Source organism: Rhinopithecus roxellana, chromosome 6, assembly GCF_007565055.1.
Source record: "Rhinopithecus roxellana isolate Shanxi Qingling chromosome 6, ASM756505v1, whole genome shotgun sequence".
NCBI classification, from domain to species: Eukaryota; Metazoa; Chordata; class Mammalia; order Primates; family Cercopithecidae; genus Rhinopithecus; species Rhinopithecus roxellana.
In genome coordinates, this window is record NC_044554.1 from 155,011,523 (window position 1) to 155,027,768 (window position 16,246).

General features: G+C 52.2%; 1 protein-coding gene and 1 pseudogene across 2 annotated transcripts; one reads left to right on the plus strand and one right to left on the minus strand.

Moving 5' to 3' along the window:
* Nucleotides 1–2,384: 2,384 nt before the first annotated feature.
* Nucleotides 2,385–3,416, plus strand: LOC115898342 (annotated as a pseudogene).
* Nucleotides 3,417–12,645: 9,229 nt separating this feature from the next.
* Nucleotides 12,646–13,772, minus strand: LOC115898374. Of its 2 annotated transcripts, none has more exons than XM_030933289.1 (2): nt 13,433–13,772; nt 12,646–12,860 (listed from the first exon to the last, which is right to left on the minus strand). In XM_030933289.1, the coding sequence occupies exons 1-2, from the start codon at nt 13,758–13,760 to the stop codon at nt 12,826–12,828; spliced, it is 363 nt and encodes a 120-aa protein (XP_030789149.1). In that variant the 5' UTR covers nt 13,761–13,772; the 3' UTR covers nt 12,646–12,825. The 2 variants fall into 2 exon arrangements, with proteins under 2 accessions (XP_030789149.1, XP_030789148.1); XM_030933288.1 differs by having other exon boundaries at nt 13,429–13,772.
* Between the last annotated feature and the right edge of the window lie 2,474 nt (nt 13,773–16,246).

The following is a 16,246-nucleotide window of genomic DNA, read 5'->3' on the forward strand; positions in this document are numbered from 1 at the left end:
CTCCTGGGTCCTGTACCTTCCCATCCCCCAAGTTCCCCCCACCATCCACGTGTAGGCACCCCCTCTCCCCTGGAGTCTCTAACACAGAGCTGGCAGGGTACAGCCGGGCCTGGGCTGCCAACCTGGCTTGCCTGGTTCCTTAGGCCCTGAGGTTGGGGGCCAGCTCCTCCCCACTTCCAGCCTGGCCCTCCAAACCCAAACCAGGTCAAGGTCACGGTGCTGGGACAACAGACCTCCCCCTGAGCTCAACCTTACCTTGAAAGCCCTGTCTCTTCAGGTTCTCGTCCACCAGAGGGTCCCCGGAATCCCTCTCTGGGGGCAGGACAGGGGGAGAGAAGCCAAGTGAGGAGGCAGTTCCTGGGACCCAAGATGGCATCGTTAGGGGAAACCCAGTGCGGGGGTGTGGGGAGAATGCCAGGGCCAGGATGGGAGCAGGACAGAGGCAGCAAGAGGAGGGGCTGGTGGCAGAGGCCCCTGGGGCCCTCCCTTGCCCACCCACACCACAGCCTGCGACTCTGTGCTGGGTACCTTGACTATCCACAACGGGCTCTTGGACTCCCTCAGTGAGCAGCTCGGGCCTGGAAAACACAAGTGGGGCTATCACAGAGGTCCCTCCAAGCATCTGTGGGACCGCCCAGCCCTCCCCTCTGGGCCTCAGTCTGCATATCCCTGTAATGGACCCTCCTGGGTCCGCACAGTTCAGGCCTGGAGTCTCTGCCGCCCCACGTGTGGAATCTAGGGGGCTGCGCTGGGCTTGAAGGATCCAGCTGGGCATGAGACCTGCCCAGTCCTGAACACCTCTGTCTGATATCTCACTCCTGCTCCCAGGACATCGCACGATTGTCACTACCTGGGATTGGAGCAGGCAGCCTCAGGGGGCCTCCCGTGGAGCTGGTTTAAAGTGTAGAAACGAGGTCTAGTGCAGTAGCTCACGCCTGTAATCCCAGCACTTTGGGAGGCCAAGGAGGATGGATCACTTGAGGTCAGGAGTCTGAGACCAGCCTGGCCAACAGGGTGAAACCTGTCTCTACTAAAAGTACAAAAATTAGCTGTGCATGATGGCAGGTGCCCATAATCCCAGCTACTTGGGAGGCTGAGGGAGGGGAATCGCTTGAACCCAGGAGGCAGAGGTTGTAGTGAGCTGAGATAGCGCCACTGCACTCCAGCCTGGGTGACAGAGTAAGACTGTGTCTCAAAATGAAAGAAAATAAAAGAAAATAAAGGAAAGGAAAAGAAAAGAAAAGAAAAGGAGTAGAAACAGTCGGGGCCCACTACATAGCAAGAACTCTGAGCTTCTGGAAAGGTCTGAGATCTATGGCTCACATCTGAGAGCTGCTGTGTCACTGCAGTCGGGAGCGCCAGTGACCAAGCCCAACTTTGTATTCTACTAATGTCTTTAGCTCCACAGACTCCAGAAAGCCCTGCCCAGACAAGAGTTAATCTTCTTTATCATAGACTACCGCTTCTTAAGGCCCCATCTTCAGCGCAACTTGTCCCCTTAGAGCAAGCCTGTTGGGGGGCTGGGGTTTGTGGTGGGTAGAGGACACTGGGAAAATCATGCTGGCCAGAGTAGGGCTGTCGGGGGATGGCAGGGTGGGCCATGGAGTGCAGAGGTAATGAGCTCTCTGGAGAGGTAATAGGCCCAGAGAGGTAATGAGTTCTCTGTCACAGGGGTAATTAAGCAGCAGAACCGAGGAGTCTCTTTCTGGGAGTGAGCCCAAAGGCCAAACTCTCAGGGAGGGCACCCCCTGGATCCCCAGTAGAAGAGGATTTGGTCCCCGCTCTGGCAGTGGGCATCTCTTAGGCTTCTGTACAGTGCCAGGCCCACAGCTGGGGTCACAGGGCCAGGGCTGGGAGGGGGAAGCATAGCCCTGCCTTGAACCATAGTCTCAGGCGCTAGAAAAGGCTTCAGATTGGCCGGGCACGGTGGCTTACACCTGTAATCCCAGCACTTTGGGAGGCCGAGGCGGGCGGATCACGAGGTCAGGAGATCGAGACCATCCTGGCTAACACGGTGAAACGCTGTCTCTCCTAAACACACAAAAAAATTAGCCAGGTGTGGTGGCGGGGGGCTGTAATCCCAGTGATTTGGGAGGTCTAGGCAGGAGAATCGCTGGAACCCAGGAGGCAGAGGTTGCAGTGAGCCGAGATCGCGCCACTGCACTCCAGCCTGGGCAACTGAGTGAGTGAGACTCCGTCTCAAGGAAAAAAACCCAACTCGGGCGCTGTCGCTCGGCTGCAGAGGCTGCGGTTGGCGGTGGCTGCAGCGGCAGCGCAGGAGTCTGCGGTTGGCGCTGCCCCAGCGGGGACCCAGCGGCTCGCAGGCAGCGGCCGAGTCGGGGCGGGCCGGGCGGGGGCCGGTGGGCGGCGGCCGGGCCGGGACGATGACTCTGGAGTCCGTGATGGCGTGTTGCCTGAGCGATGAGGTGAAGGAGCGGATCAACGCCGAGATCCAGAAGCAGCTGCAGGAGACAAGCGCCACGCCCGGCGCCAGCTCAAGCTGCTGCTGCTCCGCAGGGGCGAGAGCGGGAAGAGCATCTTCATCAACCAGACGCGCATCGTCCAGGGCCCCGGCTACTCGGAGGAGGCCAAGCGCGGCTTTGCCAAGCTCGTCTACCACAACATCTTCACCGCCATCCAGGCCACGATCCCGGCCAAGGAGACGCTGAAGATCCTCCACAAGGAGGAGCAGAACAAGGCCAGTGGCTCCTGATCCGAGAGGTGGACGTGGAGAAGGCGACCACCTTCGAGCACTGGTACGTCAGCGTCATCAGGACCCTGTGGGACGACCCCGGCATCCAGGAGTGCTGCGACCGCAGGCGCCAGTGGCAGCTCTCGGACCCGGCCAAGTACCACCTGACAGACGCTGCCCACATGGCCACCTCGGGCCACCTGCCCACCCCGCAGGACGCGCTGCGGGGCCGCGTGCCCACCACCCGCATCTTTCGACCTGCACAGCATCATCTTCAGGATGGTGGATGTGGGGGGACAGCGGTCGGCTCCAGGAAGCGGATCCACTGCTTTGGGAACCTGACGTCCATCCTGTTTCTCGTCGCCCTCAGTGAATACGACCAAGTCCTGGTGGAGTCGGACAAGGAGAACCCGATGGAGGAGAGCAAAGCCCTGTTCTGGACCAGCGTCAACTATCCCTGGTTCCAGAACTCCGTCATCCTCTTCCTCAACAAGAAGGACCTGCTGGAGGACAGTATCCTGTACCCGCACCTGGTGGGCTCCGTCCCCGAGTTCGACGGGCCCCAGCGGGACGCCCAGGCGGCGTGGGAGTTCATCCTGAAGATGTTCGTGGACACGAACCCCGACGGCGAAAGATCATCTACACGAAGAACATCCGCTTCGTGTTCGCGGCCGTGAAGGGCACCACCCTGCAGCTCAAACTCAAGGAGCACAACCCAGTCTGAAAGCTCCCAGGCCCAGGGAGACCGGACGCAGACACTGGCCCGGACAAACCTTCCTTCACACGGAGCCCGCGGCTGCCGCCGGGTGGCGCTGCTGAGCCCGGGCCGGGGCCTTTGCCTGCGGAGTTTTTTGTTGTTGTTGTTTGTTTTTTTAACATTTTTAACAAATGGTTTTTATTTCACAGTTATCAGGGGATGTATATCTCTCCGAACACTTCGCGCGCCTTCTCACCTTTTGTCAACGGGCAAAGGCAGCCTTTTTCAGGCCTTGACTTATGACTCGCTTTTCTCTCTAAAAAAAAAAAAGAAAAAACCCAACGAAACATAAAACACACGAATGCCCCGTGTCCCCAACGACTCCGGGCCTCACGGAGCCCCTTGCCAGCCAGCATGGGGGTCCCCACTCCAGCAGCCTCCCTCAGCTGTCCTTCCAACCCCACGTGCTTTTTCTTTCTCTTTCCCGCTTCTTTTCTTCTTCAGCACCAAAGGCGTGGAGACTCGGGGACTGACATTTTCCCCTTTTTTAAGTTATTGATGCCCAGCGCGCCTGGCCTCTTCACGACTCAATGCTGTGTTTTGCCCACTGGTCTCCTGAAGAGGGGTTGGGGGACTCCCTCAGTCGCCCACCCTGGGAAGTGCCTAAACTTCCTTTTTTTTTTTTTTTTTGAGTAAAAAGAACCGCCTGACCTCAAAGGTTGAAGAAACGCCCAGGGTCCTCTATTATGGCCAGGTACCCCATCCCTCTGCAGAGGATGGGAAGGGTCCCTGGGCTGGAGTCATGGGGGCTCGGGGCTCCTTTGGATTGTGCCTCCAGGGGCAACATTGGCCGCTCCAGGCTGCCCAGGGGCTCCAGAGGGCTGCATGGTCACCTTGCCCCAGCTGGAGTGCACCCCACTGGAGCCCACGTGGACTTGGAGGCTAGAAGGATGGTCCCCTGTAATATTCAGAGAAAGGCCACTTGAATGGGGGCATTTCTTTTCGTTTTGTTCTGCTTTGTGTTGTCCCCAATTTGGAAACAGTGAGGGTGGGGTGAGGACTTTTACAGAATATTCCCAGGTGTGTATCCGAGAGGTAGAGAGAGGGACTTGGCCCGCAGCTCCGGCCTTGTACGAAGCACTTGTGCCCACCCCCGAGGAGCGGGAAGCCAGCACTGGCACTTTGGCCAGGGCCGCGTGGAAGGTGGCAGCAGGCACCGGCCCTGGCAGCTTCCAGGCCTGAATGGCCACCGCCAGGGTCTGAGGGGGAGCCCGCCAGGCCACGGCTGCGCACTGAGCCACAGCCCCGGGGACCGCCTCCCGGGGCCCCTTTAGGCACTGAGGCACCCAGACTGGTTCTCCCCCAGAGACTCGGGAGGTGGGGAAGAGGGGACTGTTTTGGGGGAGGTGGCTCTTTCACCTGCTGTTGACTGAACACTGCAGCACTCTGTGGGTCTGGGCTTCGCACAGCTGTCCCCAGGATGGATCGCCCGTGCTGCCCTCGCCCACTGCAATTCTGGGACCCTGGACGGCTGCTTCTGGCCTTGACAGATTATAAAAGAAACAGCCCCAGTCGGGCGCGGTGGCTCAAGCCTGTAATCCTAGCACTTTGGGAGGCCGAGGCACGAGGTCAGGAGATCGAGACCATCCTGGCTAACACGGTGAAACCCCGTCTCTACTAAAAAATACAAAAAACTAGCAGGGCGAGGTGGCAGGTGCCTGTAGTCCCAGCTGCTCGGGAGGCTGAGGCAGGAGAATGGCGTAAACCCGGGAGGCGGAGTTTGCAGTGAGCCAAGATGGCACAACTGCACTCCAGCCTGGGCGACAGAGCAGACTCCCATCTCAAAAAAAAAAAAAAAAAAAAAAAAAAAAGAAACAGTCCCCAAATAAGACCACCCCGACCAGCAGTTCCCACCTGCCACTGTCAGGCCTGCCGCGGTCTCCTTCTGCGCAGGGCTGTCTGCTGGCTTCTGGCGGGAGAAGAGGGGGAGCCCCGTGGAGGGGGCAGGCACAATTCTGGTGATCAGTCTCACTGGGAAACCAGGCAGCGCCCCCCCTCCCCTCGCCACTTTTCCGCTTTTGTCTCTCCCAGAAGCGTCCTTTTTTTGTGCCAAGTGTCTACTTAAGAGGGTTGGCGCCAGAAGCCCCCATGGTGAGTGCTGGGGCCCGGCCGGCCGTGCCCTGGAGGAGCAGATGGTGCCACCCCTGGCGGGGCCAGTGTATCCACTACCAGCAGCGGACCCCTCTAGGGGGCCTGGACTTGTGGCATCTCTGAGGGCCCAGATCGCACAAGAGGACCTGGACCTGGAACGAGGGTGGAATCATCCAGCATGCAGGCTGGGGTGCTAAGTATTAGCCCTTCCAGGGGAGGGGGCTGTGCCAAGTATCCCAGAGCCAGGTTGAGGCCACCAAACTGTCTTGGCCTGGGTCCTCTGGGTCTGAGTGCCTGATTCCTTGATCCCTCAAAAAAGCAGAGGTGGGTGTTACAGGCCTGGGGTAGGGGTGCCTGCCCCAGTAGAGTCCCAGGCAGTGGTTCTCGCGCCAGTGACACCCTCAGGTCGGGGAAGGCAGCCACTCCCACCCTTGTCATGTGTGGGGCCACGTGTGGGGTGTGCGTTTTCACCTTGGTGAATCTCACCTGCCAATGCTTTCTCGTGAGTGCCGACCACCTTCTCTGACCATGTCATGCCCAGGCGGCAGCAGCCCCTAGCCACCACAAGACCCACGCCCTGGGTCCCCTGGCTCCCCTAGAGGGGCATTCCCTTGCCAATGTCCCCCAGTGGTGGCAGCAGATCCTGCGGCTGGCCTGGCAGATGGGACCCACTGATACTTGTATATTACACTGTCCTGATTTCAGACAATTTCAACCTTATTTTAAAAAGAATATTCTATACAATGCTGTTTTCAAAGCTTTTACCATTTGAAATGCATGTGTGGTGCACGTTGGGGGATGGGAGGAGGGGCTGAGGAGCAGCTCAGTGTCACCTCCCATGGCCACTGGCCCTGACCCTTAATCCAGACACTGATGGAAGTTGACTTTTCATGTCTTTCTCCTGAAATGAACTCTGTTTTAAATGGGAACATATTTTGTTAAAAAAAAAAAGACCCCAAAACCCAAAAACAAAAATGAAAAACAAAATACCCACCATGAGATCCCTCTACAGAGTCACCAAAAATCCTAAAGCTGAAAACACTAACAATGCCGAAGATTTAGAGGATGTGCTGTAAGAGGAATCCATACAGCTCTAATGGGAGTTTACACTGGGGCCCCCACTTTGGAAAACTGTTTGGTAGTGTGTTGGTGCTGGTGCTAACACACTCGGATCTCCCTATTTTATCTTTTTGAGACAGAGTCTCACTCTGTCGCCCAGGCTGGAGTGTAGTGGTGCGATCTTGGCTCACTGCAACCTCCGCTTCCTGGGCTCAAGTGATTCTCCTGCCTCAGCCTCCCGAGTAGCTGGGATTAAAGGTGCCCACCACCACGCCTGGCTAATTTTGTATTTTTAGCACAGATGGGATTTCACTGTGTTGTCCAGGCCGGTCTCAAACTCCTGAGCTCAGGCAATCTGCTCACCTTGGCCTCCCAAAGTGCTAGGATTATAGGCATGAGCCACTGCGCCCGGCCAGTTCACTCTTTAGTAAAATTTTTATAGCAACTTCTTATTCCATAGTGATTTCAGTCACTCTCAACAAATTCACTTACAGTTATGAATATCTGAACTTTTGCAGGCATTGTCATAGATAAGGAATTTAGCCAAATGGACTCTTGATTATTGCAGTAAAAATTCTGCTCAAATTAGGTAACAGGCATTTGAAGTTTTAAAATGATGTAAACTGTGTTGCAAAAATTTCGCTTCCAGGGATTTAAGAAATAGTCATGATTGTACAAATAAATGTGCTATAGGGATGTTCATTTAACAAAATGTGTAAAACAGGGAAAACCTATAAACAACCTAAGTGTCCTATAACAGAATTAATTAAATCAGTTATGATACACATATATGATGAAATGTATGCAGCCATTAAAAAATGTTATGAGGGGCTAAGTGCGGTGGCTCATGCCTGTAATCCCAGCACTTTGGGAGGCCGAGGTGGGTGATCACTTGAGGTCAAGAGTCTGAGAGTAGCCTAGCCAATATGGTGAAACCCTGTCTCTACTAAAAATACAAAAAATTAGCTCGACGTGGTGGCGCATGCTTGCAATCCCAGCTACTTGGGAGGCTGAGGCAGGAGAATCGCTTCAACCCGTGAGGCAGAGGTTGCAGTGAGCGGAGATTACACCATTGCACTCTAGCCTGGGTGACAAGAACAAAGCTCCGTCTCAATTAAAAAAAAAAAAAGGAAAGAATATTTGACATGAAAGGTTTTTTTTATAATACATACATTAAGTGAAAGAGCAGATTACACCACAGTATATACAAGGTGTTTATATTTTGAGAAAATATATATTTTGAATATTGGAATTATATACACCCAACTAGTAATGCTATCCATTGAGTCATGGAATCACAAGTGATTTGTTTTTTTGCTTGTCCCTATTTTCCAATTTTTCTACAGTGACCGTACTTGCAATAATTAAACATAGTATGGTCATTTAAAATACATCCACAAATTCTCTGATACTCTCTTCAAAAGGCGGAGCCCAGTTCCTATCCCCTTGAGTGTGGGCTGGGTTACATGATTCCCTTCTGACAGACAGGAAAAAGCCCAAGTGATGGCTTGCAACTTTGCAAACTACATCATAAAAGGTTCTGTGGCTTCCTTTTGCTCACTCTTTGATTACTCACTTGGGAAAGCCAGCTGTCACACCATGACACCTAAGCAGCCTGTAGAGAGGCTCATGTGACAGGAACTGAGGCCTCCAGTCAGCAGTCACATGAGCGAGCCATCTTGGAAACAGGCTTTAGGTGACTGCAGTTTCAGTGGACAACTTGACTGCAACGTCATGAGATACCCTGAGCCCAAATGACCCAGCTCTGCCACTCCTGAATTGCTGACCCACAGAAATGGAGATCTTAAGTATTTTATTTATGTATTTGTGAGACAGAGTCTCACTCTGTCACCCAGGCTGGAGTGCGGTGGTGTGATCTTGGCTCACTGCAACCTCTCCCTCCTGGGCTCAAGTGATTCTCCTGCATCAGCCTCCTGAGTAGCTGGGACCACAGGTGTGCACCACCATGCCTGACTAATGTTTGCATTTTCTGTAGAGATGGAGTCTCACTATGTTGCCCAGGCTGATCTTAAACTGCTGACTCAAGTGATCTGCCCACTTCGGCCTCCCAAAATGTTGGGATTACAGGCATGAACCACTGTGCCTGGCCCTAAGTATTTACTTTTAAGCCACTAGGTCTGCAGTAATTTGTTACATAGCAGCAGATAAATAATACACATATTTCTATAGCGATCACATTTATAATTTAAATTGAATTAAAAAGGCCAGGAACAGTGCCTCATGCCTGTAATCCTAGCACTTTAGGAGGCTGAGGCTGGAAGATCGCTTGAGCCCATGAGTTTGAGACCAGCCTAGGTAATGTGGCAAAACACCTTCTCTACAAAATACAAAAAAAAAATTAGCTGGGTGTGGGCCGGGCTTGGTCGCTCACACCTGTAATCCTAGCACTTTGGGAGGCCAAGGTGGGTGGATCACGAGGTCAGGAGATCAAGACAATCCTGGCTAATACGGTGAGCTGAGATCGCGCCACTGCACTCCAGTCTGGGCAACAGAGCGAGACTGTATCTCAAAAAACAAACAAACAAACAAAAATTAGCCGGTGTGGTGGCATGCACCTGTAGTCCGAGATACTTGGGAGACTATGGTGGGAGAATCACCTGAGTCCAGGAAGTCGAGGCTGCAAGTGAGCTGTGACTGTGCCACTGTACTCCAGCCTGCATGACAGAATGAGACTTTGTCTCAAAAAAAAATTTTTTTTTGGCCGGGCGCAGTGGCTCATGGCTGTAATCTAGCATTTGGGGAGGCTGAGGTGGGTGAATCACGAGGTCAAGAGATCGAGACCATCCTGGCCAACATGGTGAAACCCTGTCTCTACTAAAAATGCAAAAATTAGCTGGGCATGGTGGCATGTGCCTGTAGTCCCAGCTACTCCAGAGGCTGAGGCAGAAGGATTGCTTGAACCCAAGAGGCGGAGGTGGCAGTAAGCCGAGATCATGCCACTGCACTCCAGCTCAAAAAAAAAACTTTTTTTTTAAATTCACAAGTTCTAGTATCTAAAATGAGCAAAATTGCCATGTGTGGTGGATCACACCAGTAATCCCAGCACTTTGGGATGCCGAGGCAGGTGGATCATCTCAGGTCAAGAGTTCAAGACCAGGCTGCAGTGAGCCAAGATTGCACCACGGCACTCCAGCAGGGGAGACAGAGTGAGATTCTATCTCAAAAAAAAAAAAAAAAAAAAAAAAAGTAAAAATGCATTTGAAAAGAATAGCATCAGCCAGGTACAGTGGCTGATGCCTGTAATCCCAGCACTTTGGGAGGCCGAGGGTGGAGGATAGCTGAGCCCAGGAGTTCGAAACCAGCCTGGGCAACATGGTGAAACCCTGTCTCTACAAAAAATACAAAAATTAGCCAACTGTGGTAGCACACACTTGTAGTCTTAGCTACTTGGGAGGCTGGGGAAAGGACTGCTTGAGTCTGGGAGGTCCAGGCTGCAGTGAGCCATGATTGCATCACCTCACTTCAGCCTGGGCAACAGAGCAAGACCTTGTCTCAAAAAAAAAAAAAAAAAAATGCAAAAAGAAAACAAAACAGAACAGCCTCACTTTCTTATCACTTATACATTAGTTTGAAGGAAGGGAATCACTGGTAAAAGTTTCCATTTTCTTTTTTTTGAGACGGAGTCTTACTCTGTCGCCCAGGCTGGAGTGCAGTGGCGTGATCTTGGCTCACTGCAAGCTCCACCTCCTGGGTTCACACCATTCTCCTGCCTCAGCCTCCTGAGTAGCTGGGACTACAGGCACCTGCCACTACACCTGGCTAATTTTTTATATTTTTTAGTAGAAATGGGGTTTCACCATGTTAGCCAGGATGGTCTGAATCTCCTGACCTCGTGATCTGCCCGCCTCAGCCTCCCAAAGTGCTGGGATTACAGGTGTAAGACACTGTGCCCGGCCAAAAGTTTTCATTTTTGAAAAAAAGCATTAAAATATAGCATGAGGCCAGGCTATATTACTCATTCCTGTAATCCCAGCACTTTTGGAAGCTGAAATGGATTGCCTGAGCCCAGGAGGTTGAGGCTGCAGTGAGCCATGTTTGTGTCACTGCACACCAGCAGCCTGGGCAACAGAAGAAGACCCTGTCTCAAAACAACGAAACATGGTTTACCACAACCAACAGGAAAATTCTGGATAAAGCTATGTATGAAATATTTACTGCTGTGCTCAACAAGGTAGTGTAGAGGTCAAGGGCAAAATCCTGGGGTCAGGTCACCTAGTCTGCTGTCTAATTAGCTGTGTCATCTTTGGAAAGGTACTTGAACTCTCTGTGACTTAGAATTCGTTTTCTAAAATGTGGGCAGGGCGTGGTGGCTCATGCTTGTAGTCCCAGCACTTTGGGAGGCCGAGGCGGGTGGATCATCTGAGGTCAAGAGTTTGAGGCCAGCCTGGTCAACAAGGTAAAACCAGGTGTCTATTAAAAACACAAAAATTAGCCAGGCGTGGTAGTGCGCACCTGTAATCCCAGCTACTGGGGAGGCTAAGGTTGCAGAATTGCTTGAACCCAGGAGGCAGAGGTTGCAGTGAGCCGAGATCACGCCACTGCACTCCAGCCTGGATGACAGAGCAAGACTCTGTCTCAAAAACAAACAAACAAAAAGTGGATAGTAGCATCTACCTCAAAGAATTGTTGTGGGATCAACAGTGCAGAGAACCTAGCAACTATAAAATTAAAAAAAGTTTCAGGATCCTCTATAAATTTATCATGCCAAGCGGGAAGTTACACCCTGACAGAGTCATATAGCATGTTTGTAACTTCTGCTTCTTAAATTATAATTTATTCCTTCCTTATTTTCATTCTGTAAATGACTATGAGAGACCAGAGACTAGTCCTCCTCTCCTTCCAATCACTCATCTTTGTTACAGATTAACTGCCTCCTTTATTGTTCTGTACCAAACTCACACCAGATGGCACAAAAGACCCCATGACTTACATCTTCAGTGTAGACAGTAAAATACACCCTTCCCAGAAAAAAGACCACCTCATCTGGGCACCGTCGCTCATGCCTGTAATCCCAGTACTTTCGGAGGCAGAGGTGAGCAGACTGCTTAAGCCCAGGAATTTCAGACTGGCCTGGGCAACGTGGCGAAACCCTGTCTCTACAGAAAATACAAAAATTAGTCAGGTGTGTTAGTGCATGCCTGTAGTCCCAGCTACTAGGGATGCCGAGGTGGGAGGATCGCTTGAGCCAGGGAGGCTGAGGCTGTAATGAGTGGCGACTGCACCACTACACTCCCGCCTGGGTGACAGAGTGAAAGAAAGACCACCTGGACCAATCAGACTGTTTTAAGTATGTATTAAGCCTTACACAGAGAGATGCTGAAATTCTGCTAAGCTTCCCTAAATTTTGTCTATGCAAGTGATCCCAAACTTCTAAGCCTTGGAATACTGTCTTCCACTCTTGGGTATCTGTGCTTCCCAGGTGACCCTCCTTAAACTCTCTGCATGAATAAACTCCCTTTAGATTCTGACCCTTTTGATTATTTGAGGTTGACACACTGTGCAATATACATCAGAATACCAAATATTAACCTTCAGAGCAGTCTGTGACATTTAGGTAGAAATCTTTTTTTTTCAGATGGAGTCTTGCTCTGTCGCCCAGGCTGTAGTGCAGTGGCATGATCTCCACTCACCACAACCTCGGCCTCCCAGGTTCAAACGATTCTCCTGCCTCAGCCTCCCAAGTAGCTGGGACTAAAGGCGCCCAGCACCGTGCCCATCTAATTTTTGTATTTTTAGTAGATATGGGGTTTTGCCATGTTTGCCAGGCTGGTCTCGAACTCCTGACTTCAGGCGATCAACCACCTTGGTCTCCCAAAGTGCTGGGATTACAGGCGAAAGTTACTGTGCCCAGCCAACATTTAGGTAGAAATCTTACACATATTCCTATCTTTGGTCTCTCCCCACTTACGTTTCTGACCTCTTTACAGCTAAGAACAAATCATTTGTGAACTTGAAAATTTTGAGTTACCACAGTAACTGCAAAAAAAAAAAAAAAAAAAAAAAAAAAAACCCGGAAGAGTTAAAATGCCACTCTTGCTGCTCTCTTTTAATTAATAAACCCTAAAAAGGCTACTCACTTGGACACTACTTAATTAACAATCAATTAGTAAGGAAAAGATACTGAAGCAGTAAACTTCAGTGACAGCGAAAAGTTCTGTTAACCAAACATGGATTCTCTCCTCCTAGAACCAAGTTACAGTTGGAGTTACAGAAAATACTTTGAACAGGTCCTTCGGTAACCTGTAGGAAATCAGACAAAAACACAGATCAGTTACTTTCTTTTTCTTTTTTCTTTTTTTGACACACTCACTGTCTCACTCTGTTAACCAGGCTGGAGTGCAGTGGCGAGATCATGGCACACTGCAGCCTCCACCTCCTGGGCTCAAGCGATCCTCTCGCCTCAGCCTTGCAAGTAGCGGGGACTACAAGCGCGCGCCACCATGCCCAGCTAATTTTTTGTATTTTTGTAGAGACAGAATTTCACCATGTTGCCCAAGCTAGTCTGGAACTCCTGAGCTCAAGGGATCCGCCCACCTCGGCCTCCCAAAGTGCTGGGATTACAGGCATGAGCCACTGCGCCCGGCCTGATTGCTTATATTTTTAAAAAGATGTTTTCTTGGTTTCCTAGCCCCTTGTATCGCCCTACAAAGTTCCAAAGGCTTTGATGTTGTTGCAACGGCCATCAGAGGTCAAGGCAGCTCCCTAATGCAGGGCAGCCTCAGACGGGGCAGATCCTGCGCGGCGCCCGGCGGCGGGGACGCTGCCGGCGTCCCCGGGACCTGGCTGGGGGAGGTGTTGGGAGGCGCACCTACACAGGCTCAGGTGACGCGAGTGTGCGGCAAGGGCTGCAGCCAGAGCTAGCGGGCTTGCGGTGGCCACTGAGGAGCTTCTTTCTGCCCGACCTTGTGCTTGTGCCCTCCAGGCGACAGCCGCTTGGTGCGCAGCGCCTGCTCGCTCAGCGTCAGGCCCTTGCTGCGCCCTACGCCGCAGGCTGGCAAGTCGCGCAGGTAGCAGTAGTACAGTCAGTGGTAAAGCTCCTCCTTGTAGGTTATTGGTGTCGGCGGCCAGGTAGGAGCCTGCGGGCCCTAACATGCAGCCAGCGAACACTGACCGGCAGCCTGTGGCCTCGCGTCTGCGCATGGGCGCTCCTGGAACACCCAGCCGCCGGGCCTCGACTTCCGATTGGTTCCACAGGAGGGGCGGGCCTCTGTGACGTCACAGGGCCTCTGTGACGACGTGATAGCGCCGGCCTTCGGCGACGTCACAGTGACGCTACAGTGCCTGGAGCTGGGATGTGTTCTTCTCGGAGTGGATCCCGGTAACCGCGAGCTTCCCCGCTGTCGGAGTGGACCCCCTAACCGCGAACTTCTCCGCCATGTTCTGTGTGTTGCTCGCTGGAAAAGGGTAGTTGACAAACTCCGACCCAGCACAGTGTTTCTGTGGGTCAAAACTAGAAAACTATGTCCGGACGTGGCCGAGGCGGAAGGAATCCTTCAGGCCAGGAGTTAAAGAGCAGCCTGGGCAACATGGCGCGACCACTTCTCTGTAGTCACACCTCAGCTTCCCACATACTTGAACCCGAAGGTTCAAGGCTGCAGTGAGCTATGATCCCATCAGAGCACTGCATCCTGCCAGACTGAGGTAAACCGTGTCTAAAAAAATAAACCATCCAAGTGTGCAACAGGGAGGGACTGCTTAAAGAAAACATGATAATTGTATGTTCAAATACTTTTAACAAGTGCAAAATGTATAGGCTTAAATAAATACGGCTGGCCCGGCTTGTTGGCTCGCGCCTGTAATTCCAAAATTTTGTGTGCCCGAGGCATTCCGATCACTTGAAGTCGGGAACTCGAGACCGGCCTGGCCAATATGGTGAAACCCCATCTCTACTAAAAGTATAAAAATCAGGCCGGGCACCTTGCATCGTTTCAGGGGCTCGCACCTCCCTAAGGACCCGGTAATTGAACCTCTCGGACCTGAGAGTGAGAAGCCTTTGCTTAGTTCTTCCCAGGCTGATCAGCCCAGGAGTAAGCGAGGAGAGGCCAGTAAGCAAGACCCATGAGAACGGCCCCCTCCTGGAGTTTGAGGCCCATTCCTTCCTGTCCCTGTGTCTCCTCTGTCCGGGACTCCTCGCTGCTCTGCCCCACTTCTGGGGCCATGGCCATGGGGGGCTGCTTTTGGGTACAGGCGCCAGTGGCAACCCTGGGTACAAAGTGGGCAGCTTACCAGGAAGGGATTAGAATAACATGGCAAAAAGCGAGGGGAAAAGCCGCGCTGGCACCGCGCCTCTCGAGCCCCTGACATCACTGGGTGCACTCCTCCCTCACCTCACTCAGGCATCGGCATGAGTTCCATGGGAGCGCTGTCCTGCTCCCTTTGCTGCCTCTTTTTAGTCTTGTGGCTGCCATAACACTTTCCCTTCCCCAGCCCTGCCAACCTGGTGGGACATTAGGCTTCTGTCTCACAGGGTTCTGGGGACAGGCCTGTCCTGTATCATACCCGCAGCAAGAGCCTTTTTTTCTCCAGGGCCTGGGGAGCAGCCAGGCTTCGTGAGTTAAATGCAGATCTGAACCATACCAAGCTGGGATTGGGGTACACACTCTCCTCCTCTGAAAACTAGCTAGGAGTTCCAACTTGGTGAGAGGGAGAGTGGGACAGAGCCAGACCAGACAAGGACTGATCACCTGGAAAAACCTGCCATCAAAGACCTTGAGGAGTGCTGGGTGTGGTGGCTCACGCCTGTAATCCCAGCACTTTGGGAGGCTGAGACAGGTGGATCACTTGAGGCCAGGAGTTCGAGTCCAGCCTGGACAACATGGCAAAACCCTGTCTCTACTAAAAGTACAAAAATTAGCTAGGTATGCTACGCTCCTGTAATCCCAGCTACTCGGGAGGTTGAGGCAGGAGAATCGTTTGAACTGGGGAGGCAGAGGTTGAAGTGAGCAGAGATCGTGCCACTGCATTCCAGTCTGGGAGACAGAGTGAAACTGTGTCACAGATATGAGCCACTGCGCCTGGCTCCTTCAGGTGGGTTTTGAGGCTTCACTACAATACTAGTTCCCTGTTGCTGCTGCAACAAATTACCACACACTTAGTGGCTTAAAACAGCACAGAGGTATTCCCTTACGAGGTATTCCCTTACAGTTCTGAAGGCCAGAATTCTAAAGTCAGTCCTAGGGAGTCAAGGTGGGAGCAGGGTTGCTGCCTTCCCAGGCTCTGTGGGAGAATCCGTTTCCTGGCCATGGAGGCTCTCAGCTTGTGCTGCCTTTCTGGAATGACGCAAGTTTCCTGCTTTCATCACTACACCTCCCTCCGCTCTCCATCACCTGCTCTGCTCTTATAAGGATCCAGGTGAGTACATAAACCCTGCGGGGACAAGCTGGCCAAAGACCCTTAACTTCATTATACTTGCAAAGCCCCTTTTGCTGTGTAAGGTCATGTTCACCGGTTCCCGGAATTAGGATATGGGCATCTTGTAGGCATCAGCCTGCTACAGCTAGGCTGCAAAACTGTTATACCCTCCTGGTGTTTCAATGATTGGGAGAAAAAGGATTGGGATTTTTTGCTTTAGGGTCCCTGTTAAACTTGTATCTATAAAGTCTGGGGTCCCTCTTAACCTTGTGTTT

Coding starts and splice junctions, on each gene's coding strand:
- LOC115898374 (XM_030933288.1), bottom strand. CDS start 13,760: ATGCGCAGACGCGAGGCCACAGGCTGCCGGTCAGTGTTCGCTGGCTGC. Junction 12,861..13,428: donor CGTCACCTGAGCCTGTGTAG/GTGCGCCTCCCA, acceptor GATTTCCTACAG/GTTACCGAAGGACCTGTTCA.